Source organism: Micropterus dolomieu, linkage group LG01 (genome assembly GCF_021292245.1).
Source record: "Micropterus dolomieu isolate WLL.071019.BEF.003 ecotype Adirondacks linkage group LG01, ASM2129224v1, whole genome shotgun sequence".
In the NCBI taxonomy this organism is placed as follows: Eukaryota; Metazoa; Chordata; class Actinopteri; order Centrarchiformes; family Centrarchidae; genus Micropterus; species Micropterus dolomieu.
The window spans coordinates 25,481,229-25,503,847 of NC_060150.1; the positions used below are offsets into that span (position 1 = coordinate 25,481,229).

The window sequence follows — 22,619 nt, forward strand, 5'->3', positions numbered from 1 at the left end:
ACTCTCTTTGTGTCTCTCTTATAGAAAATATGTGGTCAGAGTATGGCCCTCTGGGTAGGTTGGTAGAAAACACGAAGTTGCCATCTGTTGGGGGAAGTGACCCTGCCCAGGACATCTACTTGCCCTATGTAGTCAATGATATCACCACCTTTTTCACACTGCTGGTTGGCATCTACTTCCCATCTGTAACTGGTGAGACTATGATAACAGCATCACACACATTGTATTGTGGGAATTATTTGTGTACTTTCTTTATTGTCATGTATTTTAAATAGCAAGTTTTAAACTTGTTTTTAGTAATATTGTTTTTTTACTTCCAATATAGTCTACATTGCAATTGCAATTTTCTGTTGTGACCCCTTCTTCTAGGTATCATGGCTGGTTCAAACCGGTCAGGTGACTTGCGGGATGCTCAGAAATCCATCCCCGTTGGGACCATACTGGCTATTGCTACCACCTCCATCATCTGTATCCTTAAACCTTGTTGTGACATTGATACCAGAAAATCTAGTGACACGGCTAGAACTGTAGATTTAAAAATATCTTTCAAGCTTACTGAGATAGACCCTCAAGAGCACAAAGAGTGCAGTCTAGAACTGCTCTATATGAAAAGCGCTACTGTTGTTGTGAATTGGCGCTAAATGAATAAAATTTAATGATTAAAGCTCATGGAAATCAAAAACCCATGTCTCAAAATATTAGAATAATATAATAAATGTCAACCTGAGTAGAGCCTTTAATATCTCAGTGTGGTTCAGCACACACAACCACAATCATGGGGAAGGCTTCTGACTTGACAGCTGTCTAGTAGACACTCATTGACACCTCCCACAAGGAGGGTAAGCCACAGAAGGTCATTGCTGAAAGGGCTGACTGTACGTAGAGAGCTGCATCGCAGCTGGTCCAGAAAATGAGCTACAAGTGCCACATTCCCAGTGTCAAGCCACTCCTGAAACAGAGACAACGTCAGAAGCGTCTTAGGAGAAAATGAACTGGACTGTTGCTCAGAGGTCCAAAGTCCCCTTTCAGATGAAAGTAATTTTGCTTTTCATTTGGAAATCAAGGTCCTTGAGTCTGGAGGACGAGTGGAGAGGCACAGAATCCAAGTTGCTTGAAGTCTGGTGTGCAGTAATGTAGGGTGCCATGTCATCTGCTGGTGTTGGTCTACTGTGTTTTATCAAGTCCAGAGTCAATGCAGCGTCTACCAGGAGATTTTAGAGCACTTCATGTTTCCATCTGCTGACAAGCAGTATGGTGATGGTGATTTCCTTTTCCAGCAGGACTTGGCACCTGCCCACAGTCCCAAAACCACTTGTAACTGATTTGCTGACCGTGGTGTTATTGTGCTTGATTGGCCACTGGCCAGCCACCTCACCTGACCTGAACCCCATAGAGAATCTATGTGCTTTCGTTAAGAGGAAAATGACCCAAGACCCAACAATACAGATGAGCTGAAGGCCGCTATCAAAGCAACCTGGGCTTCCATAAAATCTCAGTAGGGCCACAGGCTGATTGTTTCCATGCCAAGGTGATGCAGTAATTTGTGCAAAAGGAGCCCCGACCAAGTATTGTATGCATAAATGAACCTTTTCCAGAAGTTTTCAACTTTTCAGAAGGTCTAGATGTATTATACATTCTTTATTCTAATATTTTGAGATATGGATTTTTGATTTCCTTGAGCTTTAACACATAATCATCAAGTTTAAAACAAAAAAAGCTATGAAATATTTCACTTTATGAGTAATTAATCTAGAATATATGAAAGTTTAACTTTTTGACTTGTCACAATTATTGTATAATTGTATAATAACTTTTTTTAGATGCACCTGTATGTACATTTAATATAACAATTTGGGTGGTCTAGTCCAAATAGTCTGTGTCCCAGCCGTCCCCAGTCTTCCCTACTGTTAGGCTTACCTGCTCAGATTCTAGACCGTAGCCCTCTTTACTTTTCCAGCAGTTGGGAAACAACAGACAGACTTTTCTTGGTCATGAAAAGCTGTAGCATTTATTAACTGACACACTTTCACCTACACTGTACATGTACTGCCAGACTGACAAATTTACTGCTTTTTCTCTGCTCAGCTCGCTTTCACCATCACTTTCTACCACTTGATCTCTTTCTCTCAACCGGCACACATTATACGCTGCCCCATTCCTTAAAGTAGTTACACTACTCTTATAATACTTCCTTTCATGTAGATGTCCTGTAGATGAGGAGAGAGAGCTAGCCAATTGTGTTATCGTGCTCTCATAGTCTGCGAGTGAAAATCATTAGTATCCTATAATTCTGCAGCAGCGCTGTGGATTTAATTTACTCTCCTGAACAGTGCTTTCCAGACATTACATGTGTGGTGCTATTCGGGGCCTGCATTGAGGGAGTTCTGCTTCGAGACAAGTAAGAGTTTAACACAGAGCACATACTGTAAAATACCGTACACATGTTGCACAAATTATGTTAAAGGGACGTTTTTAGAAAAAATATTTTATGAAAGGATTTGCAAGGAAAACAGAACATGCTGTATCATTTAGGTTTTGTTCACTATTTTTTTCTGTTACATAGAGATGGATAAAAGATCTAGTCAGAAAGTGCCCTCATCACAAGAGGCTCAAATTTCATGTTTGTCAGACTTGATCACTTTGCAAATATTCTTTATTTTTTATTGTCAACACATCCCATGAAAAGACCAAAACCAACAGTGCTTTAGTTCCTCTGTCACTACTTTACTTTACCCCGGCCTCTCCGTGGTTCTCAGCCTCAAGCCTGCTTTAAAACAAATATATAGTTAATAATTTCCTAAATCTGGGCACTGTAGTCAAACAAAAGGAAGTAGTGCATACTGGTTGACTCTGACAGTGTACTTAACTTCAGTGTTCAAGGTAATAAAGGAACATATCACCTAGTGTGTTTTTAATAGTTTTTGGACAACAATGGAGCTCTGTGGCACAGAGGATTAAGATATATCATTGTTGGTTTCTGTCTTTTCATAGGATGTGTCAACAATAAGAAAAGCTAGAATATTACCAGGATTATCCTTTAAGTTAATTGAAATTAGGGCTTGGCAATCTGGCCAAAAATGTTATCAGTATAAAAAATGTCATGTCATTCAATATCAATAAATGTCATTATTACTTTCAACTTTAAAGACTGATTTTTGCACCTGAGTGAAAGTTGAAGAAACCAGATGGTTAATTGTAGTTTTAATCTTTTCTTTATGGTCAGAACAAACACTTGATGCCAAAAAGTGGATCACTTAACAAATCTGAGGCAGATCATTCAAAACAGTTATGATAAAATCTTTTTTCAGTCGCTTTTCCTCCGCAAAATGAATATCTTTATAGAAAACGTAAGTGCTAATTTGTTCATGTTTCAAATGAATTAAATCCAACATTTATTGAACATTTCGTATATTATTATTGAGGAAGTATATCCACTAATTAACATTATTGTTTTTTTGCCCAGCCCTAATTGAAATTAAATATTTGAAATTGTTTCACATGTTGTATGGCTGAATAAATGTGGTCCAACTAATGCATATGATTGTTTTTGCTTTGCAGATTTGGAGACTCTGTGAAAGGGAACCTTGTTATAGGCACGCTATCGTGGCCGTCACCGTGGGTTATTGTGATTGGCTCATTCTTTTCCTGCTGTGGGGCAGGGCTGCAGAGTTTGACTGGTGCCCCACGCCTGCTGCAGGCCATCGCACGAGATGGCATTGTACCTTTCTTACAGGTTAGACACACACAGTCAACACAAATTCAGTCAAAGTTAATTTAGTCTTTATCCTCATGTGCTGACCTTCATATTCACACTTGACTGTGTGTGTGTTAGGTGTTTGGCCATGGGAAAGCTAACGGAGAACCTACCTGGGCTCTGCTGCTGACTGCTGGGATCTGTGAGATTGGCATCCTTATCGCCTCCCTGGATGCTGTGGCTCCTATTCTCTCCATGTCAGTGTCTGTTTGTATAATTGTATAGTCATGCCGCATAATTTCTTTCCATAGAATCATATCACCAGATAAAGTCTATAATCCCACAAGTATTTGACTTCTTAAATAAACTTACAGTAAAGTAAGTTAAAGTTAAAATAAAGTGGAGATTTAGATAATAAAAGTACTTTTTTTGATTTATTGTCTTCCTTCCACAGGTTTTTCCTCATGTGCTACTTGTTTGTCAACCTGGCCTGTGCGGTTCAGACCCTGCTGCGGACCCCTAACTGGAGACCACGCTTCAAATACTACCACTGGTGGGTGATTAATTATTTAATATATTGTCTTTCAGCAGTTTATTCTCTATATTTACTTTCTCACAGTGCAGGAAGAGGATATTAAAAGTCTCTGAGGTTCATTTGTCTCATAACACTTGAGTTTTAACAATTTGTAAGGCTATGTAAGGCTTGTATTCTATTTGTCAGGGACCTACTCTTGAGATGAGTGAGGCTTTCTTATTGAGATTTTAGGACACACGCCAACAATCACATACACACAAACACCTTCACTACCACATACGCACCTTTTTAGTGTGGTTTGTGGGATGATGGCCTTTACTGAGATTACTTCCACGACAAAGGCTGAGGACAATACAGGACAGCACTATTGTTAGCAGAGGATTTCATAATTTTTACTTCAGTTCTAAGCCTCTCAGGTTTCCATTCTGAACTGTTTTCATTTTATTAACTGCTTGATTCATGCATTGCATTCCTGCTATGGCATGGCATCTGCCTTAGATGATCGCGTCCATTCTAGGCCATGTTTGGGGGTCTATCAGGTGCACGGATGCATTTCCGAAGCGTCCCAGAAGCTTCTCTCCACTCGCTCCATACAAAATACACAGCTAGTCTTGTTTGACGGAAGCCATGTCAAGCTGCACAGAGCAGATCAAACCGGGCAGGAGGTCAGACACCGAAGCGGCATAGATAATTAAAACAGACAAAACTATGCAGCCTACTTACCCATAGTAGAAGCACAATAATCTGGGACAAATGATAAAATCAACAAAATTGGACAGGCAAAATTCTCTTCTTTTAAAATGCTAACAGTGGGTATGAAGCCGTGCAGAGGATGGAACAAAACTGTGTTGCAGATGCCACGTCATGGGGCCATGCCCGGTGGAATCAAGGTGTACGACATTTCCATAAATGTGCAGAAAACTTGAAACAGTTTTGTAAATAGATCTGTATGTAGTTACTGGACTGGGGTTGGGTGTATTTTCTCCTACAGGGCTTTGTCCTTCCTGGGAATGAGCTTGTGTCTTGCTCTTATGTTCATCTCCTCCTGGTACTATGCTATTGTGGCCATAGCCATTGCTGGCTGCATCTACAAATACATCGAATACAGAGGGTAAGAATGACTTTGTATTTTCATGTCATAGGTATACGATAAATCCTTGACAAGGAAAAGTTTAAATATGACAGAAGGTAGGCTGGAAAACTGCTGACAGAAAAGAACCAGAATCCAAGGGAATAAAGGTACAAAACTGATAAATTATGTACTGAATAAATTTTTTTGAAGATACTTATATAATCTTGACCTTTTTTGCTATACCTAAAAATGTAAACTTTTGAGATTCAAGAAAAAAAAGCTTTAAATGCAGAATGTGCACAAGTTTAAGATCTGGGCTACTGTGGAGAGATTCAGAGGAAACCCCTTCTTTGTTGGATTGGCAAGCGTGCATTCTAGAATCATCCACTTCAGTTTAAGAAGGAGCTGTTTCTACACTTTTCAGTTTTTAGTGAGGACAGCATTATCCTTAATATTAAAATATTGAAATGTGGCTTTTCATATCACTTAAAGGGGCTATATGTAGTTTTTCAATCAAATTTAAATCAAATGTTTACTGACTTTTTTTTCAAGGGACTCAAACCTTGGGCAGCAACCACACCGCAGTTAACAACATGCAGCTAACAGCATGCAGTCCACTTACACCATAAAACAACCGGCCCCAGCACAACACAAACTCCAATATAAACTCCACATAAGGATAAAAAACAACAATAAAGGTTTATGTGCTGATGCCCATCAGACCAAACGAGAATCAGATGATGTTGGGTGAAAACAGTGAACACCAGAAAAGCTGGAGTCAGAGAGACAACATCACGGTGCAGGACAACAACACAGAGGAAGACCTATTCACTACAGAAACATTACTTACTAAGTCACGGTCAAACTGTTATAAAGTGTGGCAACAATATCATTATAATATTCAGTCTAGCTCACTTATACATTCAGCTGTGCTCACATTGCTGAGCCTCCGGTGAAAGATACACAACGGTAATGTCAGTTACTAAAAAGCAGGCAGCGAGCTAACGCCAAATGCAGTAAATGTAGCGTAATCATGTAATGAGCATGGATTAGTTCAACCTGCAGTTGATAAAAATATTACTGTAACAGTGCAGTGGGAGTTCACCTGAGTTTCCAGCATGTTGTGTGAATCATTCTCCCTGTCTGTCTATAGCCACTGCCTTTTTTTCTGGGAGTATTTAGCCGATATGTGGTTCGCTGCGCTGTCTGAAAGGTACGGAGCCGGTGTTGATCTGCCTCTGAGCCAGGAACATTGAAGTAACAGAGCCTGAACATGTCTGGAGAAAAGCTACAGCCGGTGTTTCCGTGTTTATTGTGGGATCTCTTTATTAAAGCAGCTGTGTTTCGGATTATGCTCACTTATGAGTTCAAGTCTATGGTTCAAGCAGTACAAGCACACACTTGGTTGCAATATTAACACTACACCACTAGTGGCCGCTGAAAACCACATATTGCCCCTTTAAGAGAAGATGTCTTGAATTATACAAAATTCAGATGTGACTTTCAGGCATGCTGAGCTTACCAGAAAGGTACTGGACTAAATCAGAAAACATCCATGCACTGGCATTGTTTTTTGTCATCCTGTGTGTGTTCTCATGTTTTTGCTTATTCTTGTTAATACACTCTCCATCCTTTGTTGGCTTTAGGGCAGAGAAGGAGTGGGGAGACGGCATCCGTGGCCTTTCTCTCAATGCAGCACGGTACGCCCTCATTCGCCTGGAGGAGGCTCCACCACACACGAAGAACTGGAGGTACAGTACATACAGTGTGTGTGTGTGTGTGTGTGTGTGTGTGTGCGCTTCAAATGGACGTGCTAACAGCTGACACAGTGCCACTGTTGGGGTGGACAAAAGAGAAATAAAAATAGACACAGAGATGGTGTATTTGATTAATCTCTTGGTCCTCTGCCTAATCTAACAGAAAAGGTTGACAAGCCTTCATACTGTACAGGGGCTAGCACTGGCTGACCTTGCAGACTGCCTGTCCAAAAAGGTTTAATTTACTTTCTTGGCATGTTCAGTGTGGATAGTCTTTTTAGGGATGTGATGTTTCCAATTATACCTATGGTTCTCATTAAAAGTTACTGTTTTCTGCCCCTCTTCTGTTAGTCTTATGTTAAACACATGTACTATAAGACTGTAAGGCCCCTATTTAACACCAATAAAGGTCTCCCTGCACGGATGAGTGAGAACCAATAATACTGTAATAATGTTGCTACACATCCTAAAGAAATAATGTGTTTTACACAGGGTGTTATTTTACAAGGTAGTTGTATTAAACTATTATAGCTCCTGGAAATAATGTTTTGATTTGTTTTGATGTAATTACTCTTTATTTTACTTTATTTGCTGTTTTTGAACCATCTGAGATGCAAGGATCTCTCTTGTCCTCAAGCAATTTGACTTTGTCCTCCCTCTCCTTTTTCTCCTGATGTATCCAGGCCTCAGTTGTTGGTGCTCCTGAACCTGGATTCAGATCAAGGAGTCAGACACCCTCGTCTGCTGTCCCTCACCACCCAGCTGAAGGCAGGGAAAGGCCTAACAATAGTGGGAAATGTTTTAGAGGGAACCTATCTCACTAAAGAGGCAGAAGCCAAGAGGGCTGAGCAGGTACAGTGGAAATGCACAGCCTGGCAGGCAAGCCACTAGAGCACATGCATTACGTGCATGTGTCATTTATGATGATGTTTCCCGCAACTCTGCGCTCACAACCCTGTACCAATAGTGGGATTTCAAATGTGCTTTATACTGCTTAATTTATCTGTACAACCATTGCTAAGCATTATAGGCAAAATCTTTTCTGGCAGTGTTTAAAATTCACTGCTGGACCCACAGGTAAAACTGTTGTGTCTGTCGGGATTTACAGTTAGAACATGTATGTTCCACCCAAACTGCAGATGAACTCTGCCATCTACTGGCCAAATTGAGCAAGTACTTTCATTATTTTTTTAATGTAAAAGTTTTTTTGCTACCTGTTTTGACTGTGTCCTTAAAATCATTTCAAATTAGTGGATTACTTTTTCTGCGAAAGTAATCATTTGCAGAAGCTTGAATTCCAGATTACACAGACTGCTGTATTGTTTCGACCCATCTTTATTAATTGTCCTGGCTGGACACTAATGAGAGTGCCGAATATTAATTTTGAGGTTAAGCTCAGTCACAGATGGCAAATGGTAAATGGATTGCACTCATTTAGCACCTTTCTAGTCTTCCTAGTCAAAGCTCTTTACGCTACATGTCATAATCTCACATTCACACATACATTCATACACTGATGGATGGAGCTAGAACAGTAACATAAAGTTTTTTTATCAAACATAAAATTTTGCATTGAAAACAAAACAGGAACATAAAGATAAAAAAGCCCTTGAATTTTATTTGCATTTCATGTGTTTTTCAATGACAATCTTGATACTTTTTTTCAGTGACAGTTTTTTATCCACTATCAGATTTATGACATTAATATTCCCAACTAAGGTCTATGTTTGGGAAACAGATTTTGGCTTTACAGGTAGCCTGTCACAAATTCAGAGCTTTGTGTTTTCTTCACTACTTTGTGTTTGCGGTTTTCCTGTCCAGAACATCAAGTCTTCCATGTCAGCAGAGCGAACAAAGGGTTTCTGCCATGTTGTGGTGTCTTCAAACCTCAGGGACGGCTTCTCCCACCTCATCCAGTCTGCAGGGCTAGGAGGCATGAAGCACAACACAGTCCTAATGGCCTGGCCTGGGACCTGGAGGCAGTCCAATGACCCGCAGTCATGGAGGAATTTCATAGGTACAGAGCGGGAGACTGTTCAAAATAAATTGGAATACATACAATAGCTATAGATATGCAAAATTAGATAAACATTGTGGACAATTAAATAAAATTACAAGAAAATAGATTTTTCAAAATGCATAGGAATTAATGATAATACATCTTAACATTACATATCTGATTAAATGCAATCTTTCCACTGAGATGGCAATGATTAAATGTCTCATAGATAACACACATACTTATTAACAGGCTATGTCCCTCATAGACACTCTCTCTCCCTCTATCCACTCAGAGACTGTGCGGGAGACCACAGCTGCCCATCAGGCCTTGCTTGTGGCTAAGAATGTGGACAGTTTCCCTACCAACCAGGACCGCCTGGGGGAAGGCACCATTGATGTGTGGTGGGTGGTTCACGATGGAGGCATGCTGATGCTGCTGCCCTTCCTGCTGCGACAGCACAAGGTTGGTGTGTGTGTGTATCTTGGGTTGTGTTGTGGGTGGCGATGGAGCAGTGGATAAGACACATCCACAAATGTGTCCATGAGCAAGACCCACAACCCGCTAGTTGCTCCAGAGGCGTGCGACCTCTTTGCAAGTGTAAGTCACTTTGGATAAAAGTGACGGTCTGACTTGTTCTTCCATTCAACCTCATTCCATAATAACTGTTTTTTCCCCAGGTGTGGAGGAAGTGTAAGATGCGTATTTTCACTGTGGCCCAGATGGATGACAACAGCATCCAAATGAAGAAAGATCTCCAGATGTTCCTTTACCACCTGCGACTGGATGCAGAAGTGGAAGTGGTGGAGATGGTGAGACTTTGTTTGATAAAATATTCCTGTATTACATCCCGCAATGGTAGTGATGCATTACTACACTGGAATCAGGCTCATAGTCATCCAATACAGTGGCTTTATATGTTGAGGCTGTTGTTTATCAAGAACCCAAGGTAAAAACAAGAAAAACGGTCTTTCTCTGCCAGGTACGTTCAGTTGGCCAATACGTTAATGCTACTTAATGCCACAGAACTGTAACATAAAGTATGACATTTTTCAGTTTCAGTGTCATGAGTTTTTCACATAGCACAGAACAGTGCCAGAACCAGTTAAAGCCACTTATTTTTTACTCTTAATGGGGACATTTCATACTCTTAAAGAACGTAAGGAAGGAAGTTTCATTCATGAATGTTTTATAAATGGCTAATGTTTATGTACAGTTGTTATTATTTAGATTGTTGTCTTTGTAGGAAAGATAATTATGATTTAGATCAAGTCTGGAAGTAAGACACCCCTCAACCCCAAACAAGGATCAGTTAATAGATTCTGATATTTATTTAAAATCTAGGACTAATCTTTAGTTTGGTTTCCATACAGTAAGACAAACCGGAAAGACAAACAAAATGAACAAACTGCTGTGGAGACTGTGGCTTTACAAGTTGGAGAACTATTCAGTGTTGGCAAGAGGTTTAGCATTAGAACGTTTCCTGTTGCTCCAAAATACATTGATAACTGTGTTTTTGTCCTCTCCTGTGCAGCATGATAATGATATCTCAGCCTTCACCTATGAGAAGACACTGGTGATGGAGCAGAGGTCTCAGATGCTGAAACAGATGCAACTTTCCAGGACTGAGAGGGAGAGAGAGGTAATCTACACTTCACCAACCTCAACACAGCCCTGAACTCTGTTTTTTTTACTCAATACAAAATCATGCAGTATTTTTGTCTTAGATCGGATATTAATAAGATCAGTGAATAAACATCTTGACGAAGATGACATTTTTTGTCACTGAATGTTGTGTAGTGTTATTATCACAACCCATCTAGGTAGCTTTAATATGATGCAGGTCAGATTATACAGGGGCTGCAACTAACGATTATTTTCATTGTCAATTAATCTGTTGATCATTCTTGATCTTGATTCTTGATCAGTGGATTAGCTGTTTGGTCCAAAAAAGATATGGTCATAAAGGAGCAAAGAAACCAGAAAAGGTTCAGAGAATTTGGGAATTAAAAAAATTTGTTTTTAATCAAAACAATGAATCAATTAACAAAATTGTTGGCGATTTAATAGTTGAGAACTACTTGATCAATTGGCTAATCGTTGCAGCTCTAGATTATACAGTATCTAAAACAAGGTGTTCAGGTTATTTATACAAATGATAGACTTCCATAGTTAAGTCTGAACAGCATTTTAGTCAAATCCTCCCTACTACTGTGTCATATGACAATTGGCACCTTTCCTTATTCATCTGCATTCGCCTCTCCGGTTCACACCACACCGCTCAGATTCAGAGTATCACTGACGAATCACGTAGCTCAATCCGGAGGAAGAACCAGGGTGCTGCCCCGAGCGTGAACCTCAGCCAACAGTCCTCACCGATGGAGGACACTCAGGAGGACGAGGTAGCCGATTTTATCATCCCACTGTCCCTCACTGTTAGACTGACAGGCCCGTCTTCACAAAGCTGGATCTTGGCTACAGTTGTCACTTGTCATTTGACTGCTTTAATGACTTTTATCGTCATTGTGGTTTCCAACCTGAACTCAGAAAATCAGATTTTAGTCCCATATATATAAATATATATATGAGATGTCAGAAACAGATGTGCAAGTGGTCAGTCAAACATTTTAATCCCATTTATCTCCAGTATGGACATCAGGTTGTGATGTGTGTACAGTTTAATCAATCCACAGATAGGAGAAATCCACAGAAAGGATGGAGGAGTATTAATACTGCTGTGGTTTAAAATGAGTTGTGTCATAGGAAGAGCATTTTCAGTCTAAATGTGGGCACAGTCATTGAATTACATAAAAACCTTCAAAACGAGAAGTGCAACCATACCCAGAGAGTTGGGATGCTAATCAAGATGATTATTTAGGAAAAGATCAAGTTGTGTTTTGTTAATTGAAAAACTTTGTAGAGGTTCTCACCAGGGCCCTTCAAGTATTACTTTAAATCAGAAAATGTTCTTGCTTGATAGAGACTTTCTGTTATGAGTGTGGCACTCATTTTTTTTATAATTAACTTTCACCACAAAAGAGTTGGAGTTACTATAGTATACTCCATACCATGCTTCTTTTAAAACAAATGTCCAAAACATGTCTTTAGTGTCCCATTAATTCCCATGCCTAGAGTCATTGTGGAACTGGAAACTGGAAACTGGAAAATGTTTTGTAGTCTGGATAAGACATTGTGCTTTTTAACATTCTCAATACATGCTTACCCATAGCATCAGCTCATGGCAGATTTAGCATGTTCGTACAATGTCTTCAGAGCAGCTCCAGATGGACAAAACCTGTTGCTCCACATAGAATACACCAGTGTAAAGTTGTAGTCAGCCCAGGACTACAAGCCAGTTATTGTAGCATCGGAAAAAACAAAAAAAACAAAGTGCCATTAGCCCTTTTGGTAGGGTCACTGGCAGACTGAGAAGCTGGTTTGTGATTACAGATAGCATCCATCTTGTACATCTGACAATTAAACCACAAGTCCAGACTGGCCCAGCAGTTGTGCTACATACTGTATAGTCATTGAGAGTTGCTTTGTGAATACCAGCCAGTTGCACCCAGACTGCTGCCCGACTTCCCATCACCTCCATGATCCCACCTGATCCGGAAACTGTGGACAGTGTTGTCTCAGAAACCTGATAATCATGTATGACTTTTGAACAGTAAAAAAGTCTTCAGAACTGTCTTGATGTCCTGAGATCTTAACAACTTCAAAAGTTTCCATCTTTCTTTCAGCTTTACTTGTTGTTTTTTGAGTTGTTCTTTGAGATGAATGCTATTGTTGGCATGCTAACAGAGTCAGTGCATCAAGTACAGCTGGATTTTTGCTTACCCAGAGTCACCACCCCAGTCGTCTCCATATTGATATCTCCCACCCTCCTGCCATTTATACCTGTAACCAGTGTCCATTCTGTACAAACAGTCACAGCTAGTAGTCAACAAGCATAACATATGAAGGAATATCTTCTAGAAACTGAACAACTACCCTTCAAAGAAGAATGTGCATGCTATTGACCACATATCCTCCCATTTACATGTAAGGACAATGAAGACATTATACATTTTCAGGAAGCCCTAAATATGTTACATAGCCTGTTTTATCATTTATCTGTGCCAATGAACACAGAGTCCCTTATCCATATCTTGATGATGACAGATGCTAATAAACCCATAATTATTGATATCCTTTGCCAATGGCTGCTGTTATGTAACTGTTGACATTGTACTCTGTAGCACAGACACAGAAGTAAACAAAGTTGTTGTCAAATGTAATGAAATATCCTCTGCTGTGTTGGATCATTCCTGCACTACCCTTGCATTATAGGCTTATATACCTGCATAACATATGTTGAGCATGTGTAATAATGTTTGGAAGCCCAGTATCCAATTTGAACACATGGATGACATCATACTATACCTGGTCACCTATAAATGTTGTGTTTTAACTCGTGCTAGCATGGTTTCGTCCAACTTTCATCAACTTGTAGAAGGAATGTTGATTTCCTTTCTTCCTTGGTCCCACCTTTGTAATTGTCTATCATGCTTGCTTTTTCACTGCCCAATCTGTCACATTTTGCACCATTTATTCACCTCTATTTTTGAGTCCTTACTTTCCTTTCATCTTTCCCAATTTTTCTCCGTATTTCCCTCCATTATTCGCTTTCCTTCTTTTGTCGTTTTGGCATTATCTTGGACTCTGAAATCTTATGACCTCCTTGTCATCCTCTCATTGTTTGTTCATTCCTTAGCATCCTGGCTATTCTTTTGTTACCACCTTTCTTTCTGTTGTGTTTCATCTCATCTTTCCCCTGAAGTATGTCCTGGTTATACTTGATTTCCTCATCTTTCTTTTGCCCTCCTTTCCAGGCTCAGCTCATCCATGACAGAAACACAGCATCTCACGCCACGATAAATGACAAGGCCGACACTGGGCCTGAGCGGGTTCACATGACTTGGACCAAGGACAAGCTCTTCACAGAGCGTAATCGCAACCGCGAGTGCAATGCCAATGTGGCTGTACGCGACCTGTTTAACATGAAACCGTAAGTATTTGTCTTTTCAAACCACCCTAAAAAGAACCTCAGTACATTTGTAGCTTAAGAGCTAAAACGTTTTAAGGTCCATTCTGAAACTAGAGGGCTGTCAAGCAACTGTACATGCTATTGAAAATACAGTAAAGGTGGTAGAACAAAACATGATATCATTGCATGTGCATTGTGAGACTTGCACAGTTTTGAATTGCTTTTCACAAGTTTTAAATGTCATAATATGTATTAGAAGTATTAGAAGGATCTAAAGAGTAAACAACAGCACCTACAGTACTGACAATATTTCAGGGTAGTGCCAAATCCTCAGTGCAGGACGACAGCATGTGTAGATGTAGTAGTAATGAGCCTGACAGGGTGAAATGGGACAACTGTCTGCATGGCGTGTGCCTTCAGGCTGCATTTGGTGTGTGTGTGCACTTCCAGCCATTTTAGTCATAGTGCATGGCCCGACCACGCAGACATCTGTTTGCTGTTGAGTCTAACACCTTCTGTGTCCATACTATCAGTGTGTGGACTTCATCTGGTGTGTCCCTGTCCACACTGTATATTGGCTAATAAAGTTTGCGATTCAAATTAGTCATTGTAAACCTATTGTAAAGTCTCACAGGACAGGGAGAATTGGAGGCTACTTTTGCACAAAGCCTCACTATACACATCAATTTCTATGGGTTTACATGTGTCACCTTTGGGTGTCACAACAAGTCATTTGGGACACGGCATGCAGTGTGGTGGAGAGGGCTGGAGAGCTGAAGTAGGAAGCATCTAAGCCTGTTTTTGTTGTTCTGTCCCATTTTCCTCCTTCTAGAGAGTGGGAGAGTCTGTAAGTTGCATTCTCTTTGCCCTAGGCCATATGTGTGTAGTGCTACTGTGGTGACTGTAGCTTTGTTCAGTGTCCTCCAGCTCATGTGCTCGTACCTCTGTATATGTATGTCTGCGTCCCTGTATGTTGGTGGAAAGTCCTCTATTGATTTAATTTGCATGTAATATTTATGACATTGTGCGTATGCATGAGCAAGTTTGCTTTCCATTTACCTTATCCAAAAGGATTAGCGAATACAAAAAATGTTAATTTGGTCTTGACATTTAGATATATAGTCCTATTCAGTAGAATGGAAAGCAGAAATTTGTGAAATTGTCTTGTTTTTCTCCTTAATGTAATTGGGCTGCAGGCAGTTGACTTTGTGTGCTTTATTGCTTTGTGATCTAACATTGTGAAGGTGATGATAAAGAGGCAACAAGAGATAAGAGATGGAAGATGCTATTTTCAAAACTCTAAAAAAAACATAAATTGGCTATGACAAACATAATAAAATCAGATTGGGCCCTATCTTCAACCCGGCGCCAAGTGACGGAAAATGGCGTAAAGCGCAGCGCAAGTGTCATTACTAGTTTCCAACCAGACGCAGTGGTGATTTTCACACCAAGCACCCACGTTGTTTAAATAGCAAATGCACTTGGGCCCATCTGAATGCCCAGAGGCGTGTAGGTCTTATAATGAGGTGTGGTCAGGCACATTGTTGGTGCATTGCTATCTTGTGGCAGCAGAAAGAGATTACGCCATTGATCCAAAAAAAAAACAGGTCTATAGTCAGCGGCGCAGTATTTTACAATTTTTTGTTATTTTAGAGGCGCATTACTCCAATGGTAAGAGAAACATTGTGCGCATTTACACACGAGGCACAGCAGCGTAACATCATTGATTATTAAAATCTCCTGACAGGATCGGTCAGGATCTAATGTTCATGTTCTGTGTTCTTCTACACATCCAAAAGGTCTCACGTACAGTCCAGGTTCATAGAGTGAAACTGTTTGGAGTAAAGCAGCCGTCCTTCTTATCAATCCTGAGCTCCATCAGAGCATCTACATTTTTTCAGAAGCTAAAAGTTGAATTCTGTTTCCTCTGGAGAGTTTCCTTTGTGCTGTCATATCACATTTATAACTACAATTTTCTTGTTTTAGCCAACTGCTTTAATGCCCCACAATATTTGCTATGACTTTATTGCACCCATGGAATTGTTTAATGACTAACAATAGTCTCTCTAATCATGAAAGTAAATTGTTAAAGAAAACACAAAATGAAGAAACCATTGGAAAAGAGAGAGATCATAGTTATAATAATAATGCAGCACAGTAAGAACCAGACGTTTCATAGAGGAGACAGCGTCTGTCTGTCTGTCTGTCTGTCAGTGGAGGTCAGACACTTTGCTGATAAACCACAGAGCTGCATAGTAACATTAGGCTTCATGACTTGTTGTCTTGGAATTGTATATTGCTGACACACCTGGGATTGCACCACTGAATGCACAGTAGACAACCACACAGACTGCCACACTGCATACAAGCCTTGCGCTGACATGCTATCACACCAAGTCCATGCCATCCCTGACCTGTACTGGTCCTGTGGGAGTGGCCGACTGTACCATGGTGCAGTCCGAGGTGTGTGAGCACTGACCAGCCGTGTGAACCTTTGAGTTGGTATGGCGGTGCTTGCGTGGGCAAGGAGTGGACATTTAGCATCTGCCTGTGAGGCTGTGATGCATCGTATGGCATGATGAGGACATCCAATGCCAATACTACTCTCGCGCATGTACCTCTCCACCCTTCCAGAACAATTTTCTGCCACAACAATGATCAGAGACAGTTTTTATATCACGCCCACACTTCTGTCCACATCCCCTCTCTGCTGTGAGTCTACCATTCAATCAATCAATTGATGGTTTTAATAATGCGCTATTAATCCGCCATTATAATAGCAATTCGCCAAGGTACAGGTGCACCAGGCTTTTAAAGGGAATGGAAGATGACAATCTGAGTGTCATTTTGAACCATGTGCCTGGCGCACTGAACATTTTTTCCGCCGTTAAAGTAGCAAAATTGGAGTTGGACACATCTTTAACGCAACTGTGACACGCGTTTCACGCTGTGTGCTTAGATCGTTATTAGGGCCCATCATGTGTGATACTGCATGTCCCCTTTCATCTTAAAATGTTGCCTCTTTATTTGAAATTCAATATGCTTCACTCTCTTAATAATGCCTTGTTTTGTCATTTGTGTTTGAACAGACAGAAGGCTTTAACTAAAATGCAACTTTTCTCCTTGACAAAATGTTATTAAAATATCTGAGTATGTGTTATGGATATTGGTGAAGGTGTTTTCCCCAGAGGTACACAGTGTATTGTGATTTCAGAATAACATCCTGTTACATTAGTTTTTCCAATGTATAACCATGTAAATAATTGACTCCAGAAAAGCGGAGCTTGCTCTCAGTGAGTTTTCTGACTATAGTGTAAATAAACATTTTATTGATTTAAAGAGAAGAGCCTAAGCAAGCACTGGCTAAAAACATTCGACATTTTGAAAGGATTTTCCAGTGTGCAGCTCCTATTTACCTAGGTGAACAAGGTGCTGCCATATTCCAACACAACTTTTTCACAGAAAATATTTTGACATGTCACAGTAGGGAAAGCACAGGTGTAAATAATAAAATTAATGATTTCATTTTAGCTATTATATTTCAGTGTTCTGGTGTTGTTCATGTTGGCTCAATGTTTAGTAACACCTATGCCTTTCCTACTATGACAACTCAAAACCTGTGTCCCAAGTCCATACTACATTCTATACAATGTGTATTATGTATAAAACATCTTATAAATATTAGTATACTATATATATATACACACTTTACAGTTTTATACAATTTTCCAGTACATGTAATATTGGATATCAATTATACTGCAACTTTGGAAAATAGATTGTAATTAGTCTGTGTACTTTATGCTTGAGGTATTCTGTATAGACAAAGCACTTGTGTTTTTATTAAGAATAGTGTGAACATACTAGATACCCAAAACCTTCTTAGAATCAGTGTGTAGTGTGGAACTAGGAAATCCTTGGGACACCTTTGTATGCTGTGAAAAAGGCGTGTGTAGTTTGATGCCAGCATAAACTATATAAAAATATACTTAGATTACCTGAAAAGATCTCTACAGACCACCAGTATACAGAGAGAAACCTTCTTGCACAGTTCAAATCTAGTTTTATGTTTGATGAAGCTAGTAAGGCTTCAGTACAGTTTTGTGATGGTCTCAAAAGACCCAGCAACCACCATATTTCATGACTGCTCCCCCCCATATTATAACTAATAAAATGTTGGGTTCCGTTTAGTTAAGTCTGGTTATTAAAGTTGTCTTCATTGTTGTCCTTTCTCATTGTCACCTTCTTGTTCAACTAGTAACCAGTCAAATGTTCGTCGGATGCACACCGCTATCAAGCTGAACGAGGTGGTGGTCAACAAGTCCCAGGGAGCTCACCTGGTTCTGCTCAACATGCCTGGACCACCCAGGAACAGAGGAGGAGATGAAAACTGTATCCTTAAAGCAGCAATAATCAATCAGTGTTAATAACAGCAAACTTTTGAAATGGACAAAAATGATGATATGACATAGGTGTTCCATAGGTTTCCATCAACTGGTTTGGAGCTAATAAATTCAATTAAATCTCATTTATATAATGCCAAAGTTATCTCATTGCACTTTTCATATAGAGCAGTAACATGTAAGGTCTCTAATGTTGTTTTGTACCATTTCTTTGGCAAAATATCTGTCAAACGAACTAAATAATTAGGCTGTAATAATTATAAATAAGATATTAAATCAGTATAAATGAATTATTTTAGGAAGTTAAAAAAGTAAGGTAACGCAACTCTGAGTAAATTTTAAATTAGCTACGTTTTACTTTGCACTTAAGTAAAAGTTCATCAAAGTAATAGTATTTTAACTTAAGTAGAATATTTTAGTACTCTTTCCACCTGGTTCCACAGGGGAGGAGCTTGATAGCTGAACATCTCAGAGTTTAACATAAGAAAATTGCAGGACATCCAGATTTTTACATCCTCAAGGCACGCTTCAGGTTTGGCTAACTGATTGGTTTCATCTGGCTTGATCAATAGATATAACTGAGTATCATCTGCATAGCAATGAAGGTTTAGGGAGTGTTTCCTTATAATATTGCATGAAGGAAGCAAGGTGAATAGGATTGGTCCAAGCACAGAGAACCTTGTGGAACTCTGTGACTACCTTTGGCGTGCATGGAGGATTCATTGTTAACATGTACAAACTGAGATCAATCTGATAAATAGGACTTAAACTAGTTTGGTTTGGCTACTTTAATGCCAATTAAATGTCAGAGTCCCTGTAATAGGATGTGATGGTCATTGTTGTCGAATGCAGTACTAAGATTAACAAGACAAGTACAGAGACAAGTCCTTTGTCTGATGTCATTAGGTCATTTGTAATATTCACCAGTGAGTTGTCTGTGCTATGATGAACTCTATATCCTGACTGAAAATCATCAAATAAACTATTGCTATGTAGAATGTCACATGACTGATTGGCAACTGCTTGTGCAAGGATCTCAGAGAAAAAAGGAAGGTTAGAGTTAAAAGTTCACTACATCAGAACTTATGCGGTAAAATTGTTTGCATCTCTGAATAGCTCTTTTTAAAAAAAGGCAAAACCCACTTCAAGTAAGCATAAAAACCTTTTTGCTGAATTGAGAAAGTTTTTCAGATTTTTGCCATTTCCATCAATCTTTTATAATGTAAACACGGCTAATGTAGCAAATGCCAATTTAAATACAATGTGGAAGGGGTTGCTTGTAGTAATGAACTTACAGAGAATTATTAGCTAAAGATGAAGATGTAGTTCAACTTTTCAACTTCATAGGTATGTCACGGTTGTATTGTACTTGTTTCCACTGACCCTAAGGGCAAGTTTTATTACCATTCCAGTTCATTCACTTGGATGGATGAAGAGTTTTGCCAGAGTTGTACTAATATGGTACAGTCCTGTCTCTGTTTGTGTCCCTGTATGTTTTATACCTTGACTGCTCTCTTCTCAGACATGGAGTTCCTGGAGGTTCTCCTTGAGGGTCTGAACCGGGTCCTGCTGGTGCGAGGCGGTGGCCGTGAAGTCATCACCATCTACTCTTAAAAAGAAGTCTCACACCCCACCCTGCACACATAAGCTGCTTCCATGGAAACAGCCGGCATTTTCGTTGAAGAAGCCTAAATTGTTTTTTATGAAGGGCGGGGTTTGTTGAAAGGCAGGACCGCTTGTGACAGATGGTCTGAAGGACCTCAGGATGAAGGAAACAGCATTGAATCAGTTGACTGACAGAGTACAAGCACAATGTGTGTCCATGCTGGTCCACAGTACCCCTGCACATGGAAGATAGGGACACTTTATTTTGTTCATTTAACACTGAAGACATTGTTTTGTTGTGTTCTGTTACATTTTTATTTTCGTTCCCTCACGTGTAGATGTTGTCAAGTTACTGGCACTCAGTGTCTAAGATAAGTAGAACGGAGTATTAGGGCCATTGTAGTTATAACAAAAGAAAAATTACGTTGCCGGGGGAGGGGGGTAATATTCCGAGAATTTCATAAATTAAATTTATGATAAAAAATCATGGATATTTTACAAGAAAAAAAACTCACCAACCAGTATTATGAGATACTTCCTTCTGACCAAAGCTGGAGGACACAAGCATAACAAACTGCAGAAGATGTCACTGATCAAGTGGCTTTGTTGCAGTCCCTCGTATCTGCCTAACTGTCTGAAAGCTCCACGTCTTCTCCTATTGTCTTTGTCTTGTATTTTTAATGAATGAATAACAACACCATTTTAAGTATTTTTCTCACAAATTTACCATTTTTTTCTGAATATTACCTCCTCTCATGGCTCCATAATTATTATTATTCATTTATCTACAATGGCCCTAAAACACTGAATGTGTGCTGTTGATATGAGCCACGTAGTCTTTCATGTTGTCTCGTGTGCTCAATTCTGGGAGATGCCGAGACGTTTGCTGGACCTGAGAAAAACATGCACAGAGATGACAAGTTACAGAATGGCTTTGAACTCAGGGGCGAATTCACAAAGAAAGGAAAGAATGGCTGCTGATAGCACCATGAAAGGTGCGTCTCTTGCAAACGCTATCTGCCCTGTCTAAACGTGCAATTCACAAAAGATATTGTGGTAATGACAATTCGGCTGAAATACACCCATAAAGTTATGCAACTGAGAGCAATTTTCCCTTGTTTTGCATCCCAGTAATATATGTTCTTAAAGGGGAAGTAAGTGATTCTGCAGAAGGACTGTTGATATTCGAGCTCAACTGCCAAACAAATCCTCCCTCCTTTAGTGCTCCCTCAGAAGCTACGCTCCCCAATTTCAAATCATGAAGGTTTCAACACTGTTAAAACACCTAGGCCCTTGCCTGGTCATATAACATTCTTCTGTTTATACTCTTCAGACCTTTTCCTCTTTGGCTGTTTCTCAGCCATCTCTCCTTCTTCACAGTGCCTGGAGTCCAGCACGTTCCAATGTGCGATGTAAAGAACTCTCTCTCAGTGCCCTCCCCCCATCACTCCTGTACATGAGCACTAACTGTTGCTGATTGGCTGGAATAATGTTGTGGGGAACATCCACACCATGTTTTTTGTCTTCCATTTACAGAGCCAGGGCTGTGTAGGACAACCACATGTTTTTTCAGAGCATACATAAAACTGAGAGCTAGCAAGTCATAAGGAAATATTCACTCAATTTAACAAAAAGTGTACTGGATTACAATCACTTACTGTCCCTTTAAGGTGTTCTGAATGCCTGTAGCATATCACACGGTATGATTAAGCATTTGAGTAAGATATTTTTACAAATGCAGCTGTAAGAGAAAAACTTTAAACTCTTAAAATGTTTGATTTGAAAGAGAATGTATTCTAATTAGAATTATAACTATTCTAATTATCCATTAACTCCCTCTGCTCTTTCATTTATTTTTATCTGCAGGATGTCTCTAGTTTTTCTGACTCACTCTAGATTGGGTGTTTTGTCAGAGTTGTTTGGGATGTTTTAACTGCACTCCCCCTCCTGCATCTGTTTTCTCTACTCTGCTCTGTGCTGGTCTGTTACAGTGTGTAATCATCGTTTCATTTCCTTGTGGTAGATATTAGGTATTGGACTTTTTTTTCAGTGAGGCTAATTTGCATAAAAGGGCCAAATGTAGGAATATTACTTTATTGAAATATGTGCACATAGCACCGGTGCACCAAGATACTATATGACTGGCAGCACAGTTTTTGCAGGTGCTTTTAGAATTTTCTTTTTGTCTTATTTGTTCAGGGTTAGTGACCATGTAATCCTTTTGCAGGTTAGGGTTAGAATTCGCCCCTCAGTGTAGGAAGCTTACTCATAACAACACATACTGAATTTTCAATATCAAATACAGTTTGGTGATCTGTACTAATGTTTTCATTTACAATAAGTGGTTTCAGTCTGAACTAAAGTAGGGGCAAAACTGTGATCAATGCTGAAAAGGTCTGACATCGAGCAGCATTTGTAGTTGTAGTGTTCTGTGGTTGTTCACCTTGTCATTTATATGGTGAAGGACCGGCTGGGAGGACACTGAATGTGCACCAGATTTTATCTCACCATCTGTTAGGTGGGTG

The 22,619-nt window shown here is 39.7% G+C and overlaps 1 protein-coding gene across 4 annotated transcripts in view; it reads left to right on the forward strand.

Moving 5' to 3' along the window:
* slc12a7b (solute carrier family 12 member 7b) overlaps positions 1 to 22,613 on the forward strand; it is a 79,304-nt gene extending 56,691 nt beyond the window's left edge. For 2 of the 4 annotated variants that reach the window (XM_046062227.1, XM_046062245.1), the window contains exons 9-25: positions 25 to 192; positions 370 to 468; positions 2,341 to 2,398; positions 3,559 to 3,733; positions 3,833 to 3,951; positions 4,149 to 4,247; positions 5,221 to 5,340; positions 6,948 to 7,052; positions 7,742 to 7,910; positions 8,880 to 9,075; positions 9,353 to 9,522; positions 9,738 to 9,869; positions 10,592 to 10,699; positions 13,932 to 14,107; positions 14,919 to 14,933; positions 18,345 to 18,478; positions 20,012 to 22,613. In XM_046062227.1, the coding sequence (XP_045918183.1) occupies positions 25 to 192; positions 370 to 468; positions 2,341 to 2,398; positions 3,559 to 3,733; positions 3,833 to 3,951; positions 4,149 to 4,247; positions 5,221 to 5,340; positions 6,948 to 7,052; positions 7,742 to 7,910; positions 8,880 to 9,075; positions 9,353 to 9,522; positions 9,738 to 9,869; positions 10,592 to 10,699; positions 13,932 to 14,107; positions 14,919 to 14,933; positions 18,345 to 18,478; positions 20,012 to 20,103 (2,135 nt within the window). In that variant the 3' untranslated portion in view covers positions 20,104 to 22,613. Of the gene's footprint in view, positions 1 to 24; positions 193 to 369; positions 469 to 2,340; positions 2,399 to 3,558; positions 3,734 to 3,832; positions 3,952 to 4,148; positions 4,248 to 5,220; positions 5,341 to 6,947; positions 7,053 to 7,741; positions 7,911 to 8,879; positions 9,076 to 9,352; positions 9,523 to 9,737; positions 9,870 to 10,591; positions 10,700 to 11,342; positions 11,460 to 13,931; positions 14,108 to 14,918; positions 14,934 to 18,344; positions 18,479 to 20,011 lie in introns of all 4 variants that reach the window. The other 2 variants (XM_046062255.1, XM_046062236.1) reach the window with 2 other exon arrangements.
* The last annotated feature ends 6 nt before the right edge of the window (positions 22,614 to 22,619 follow it).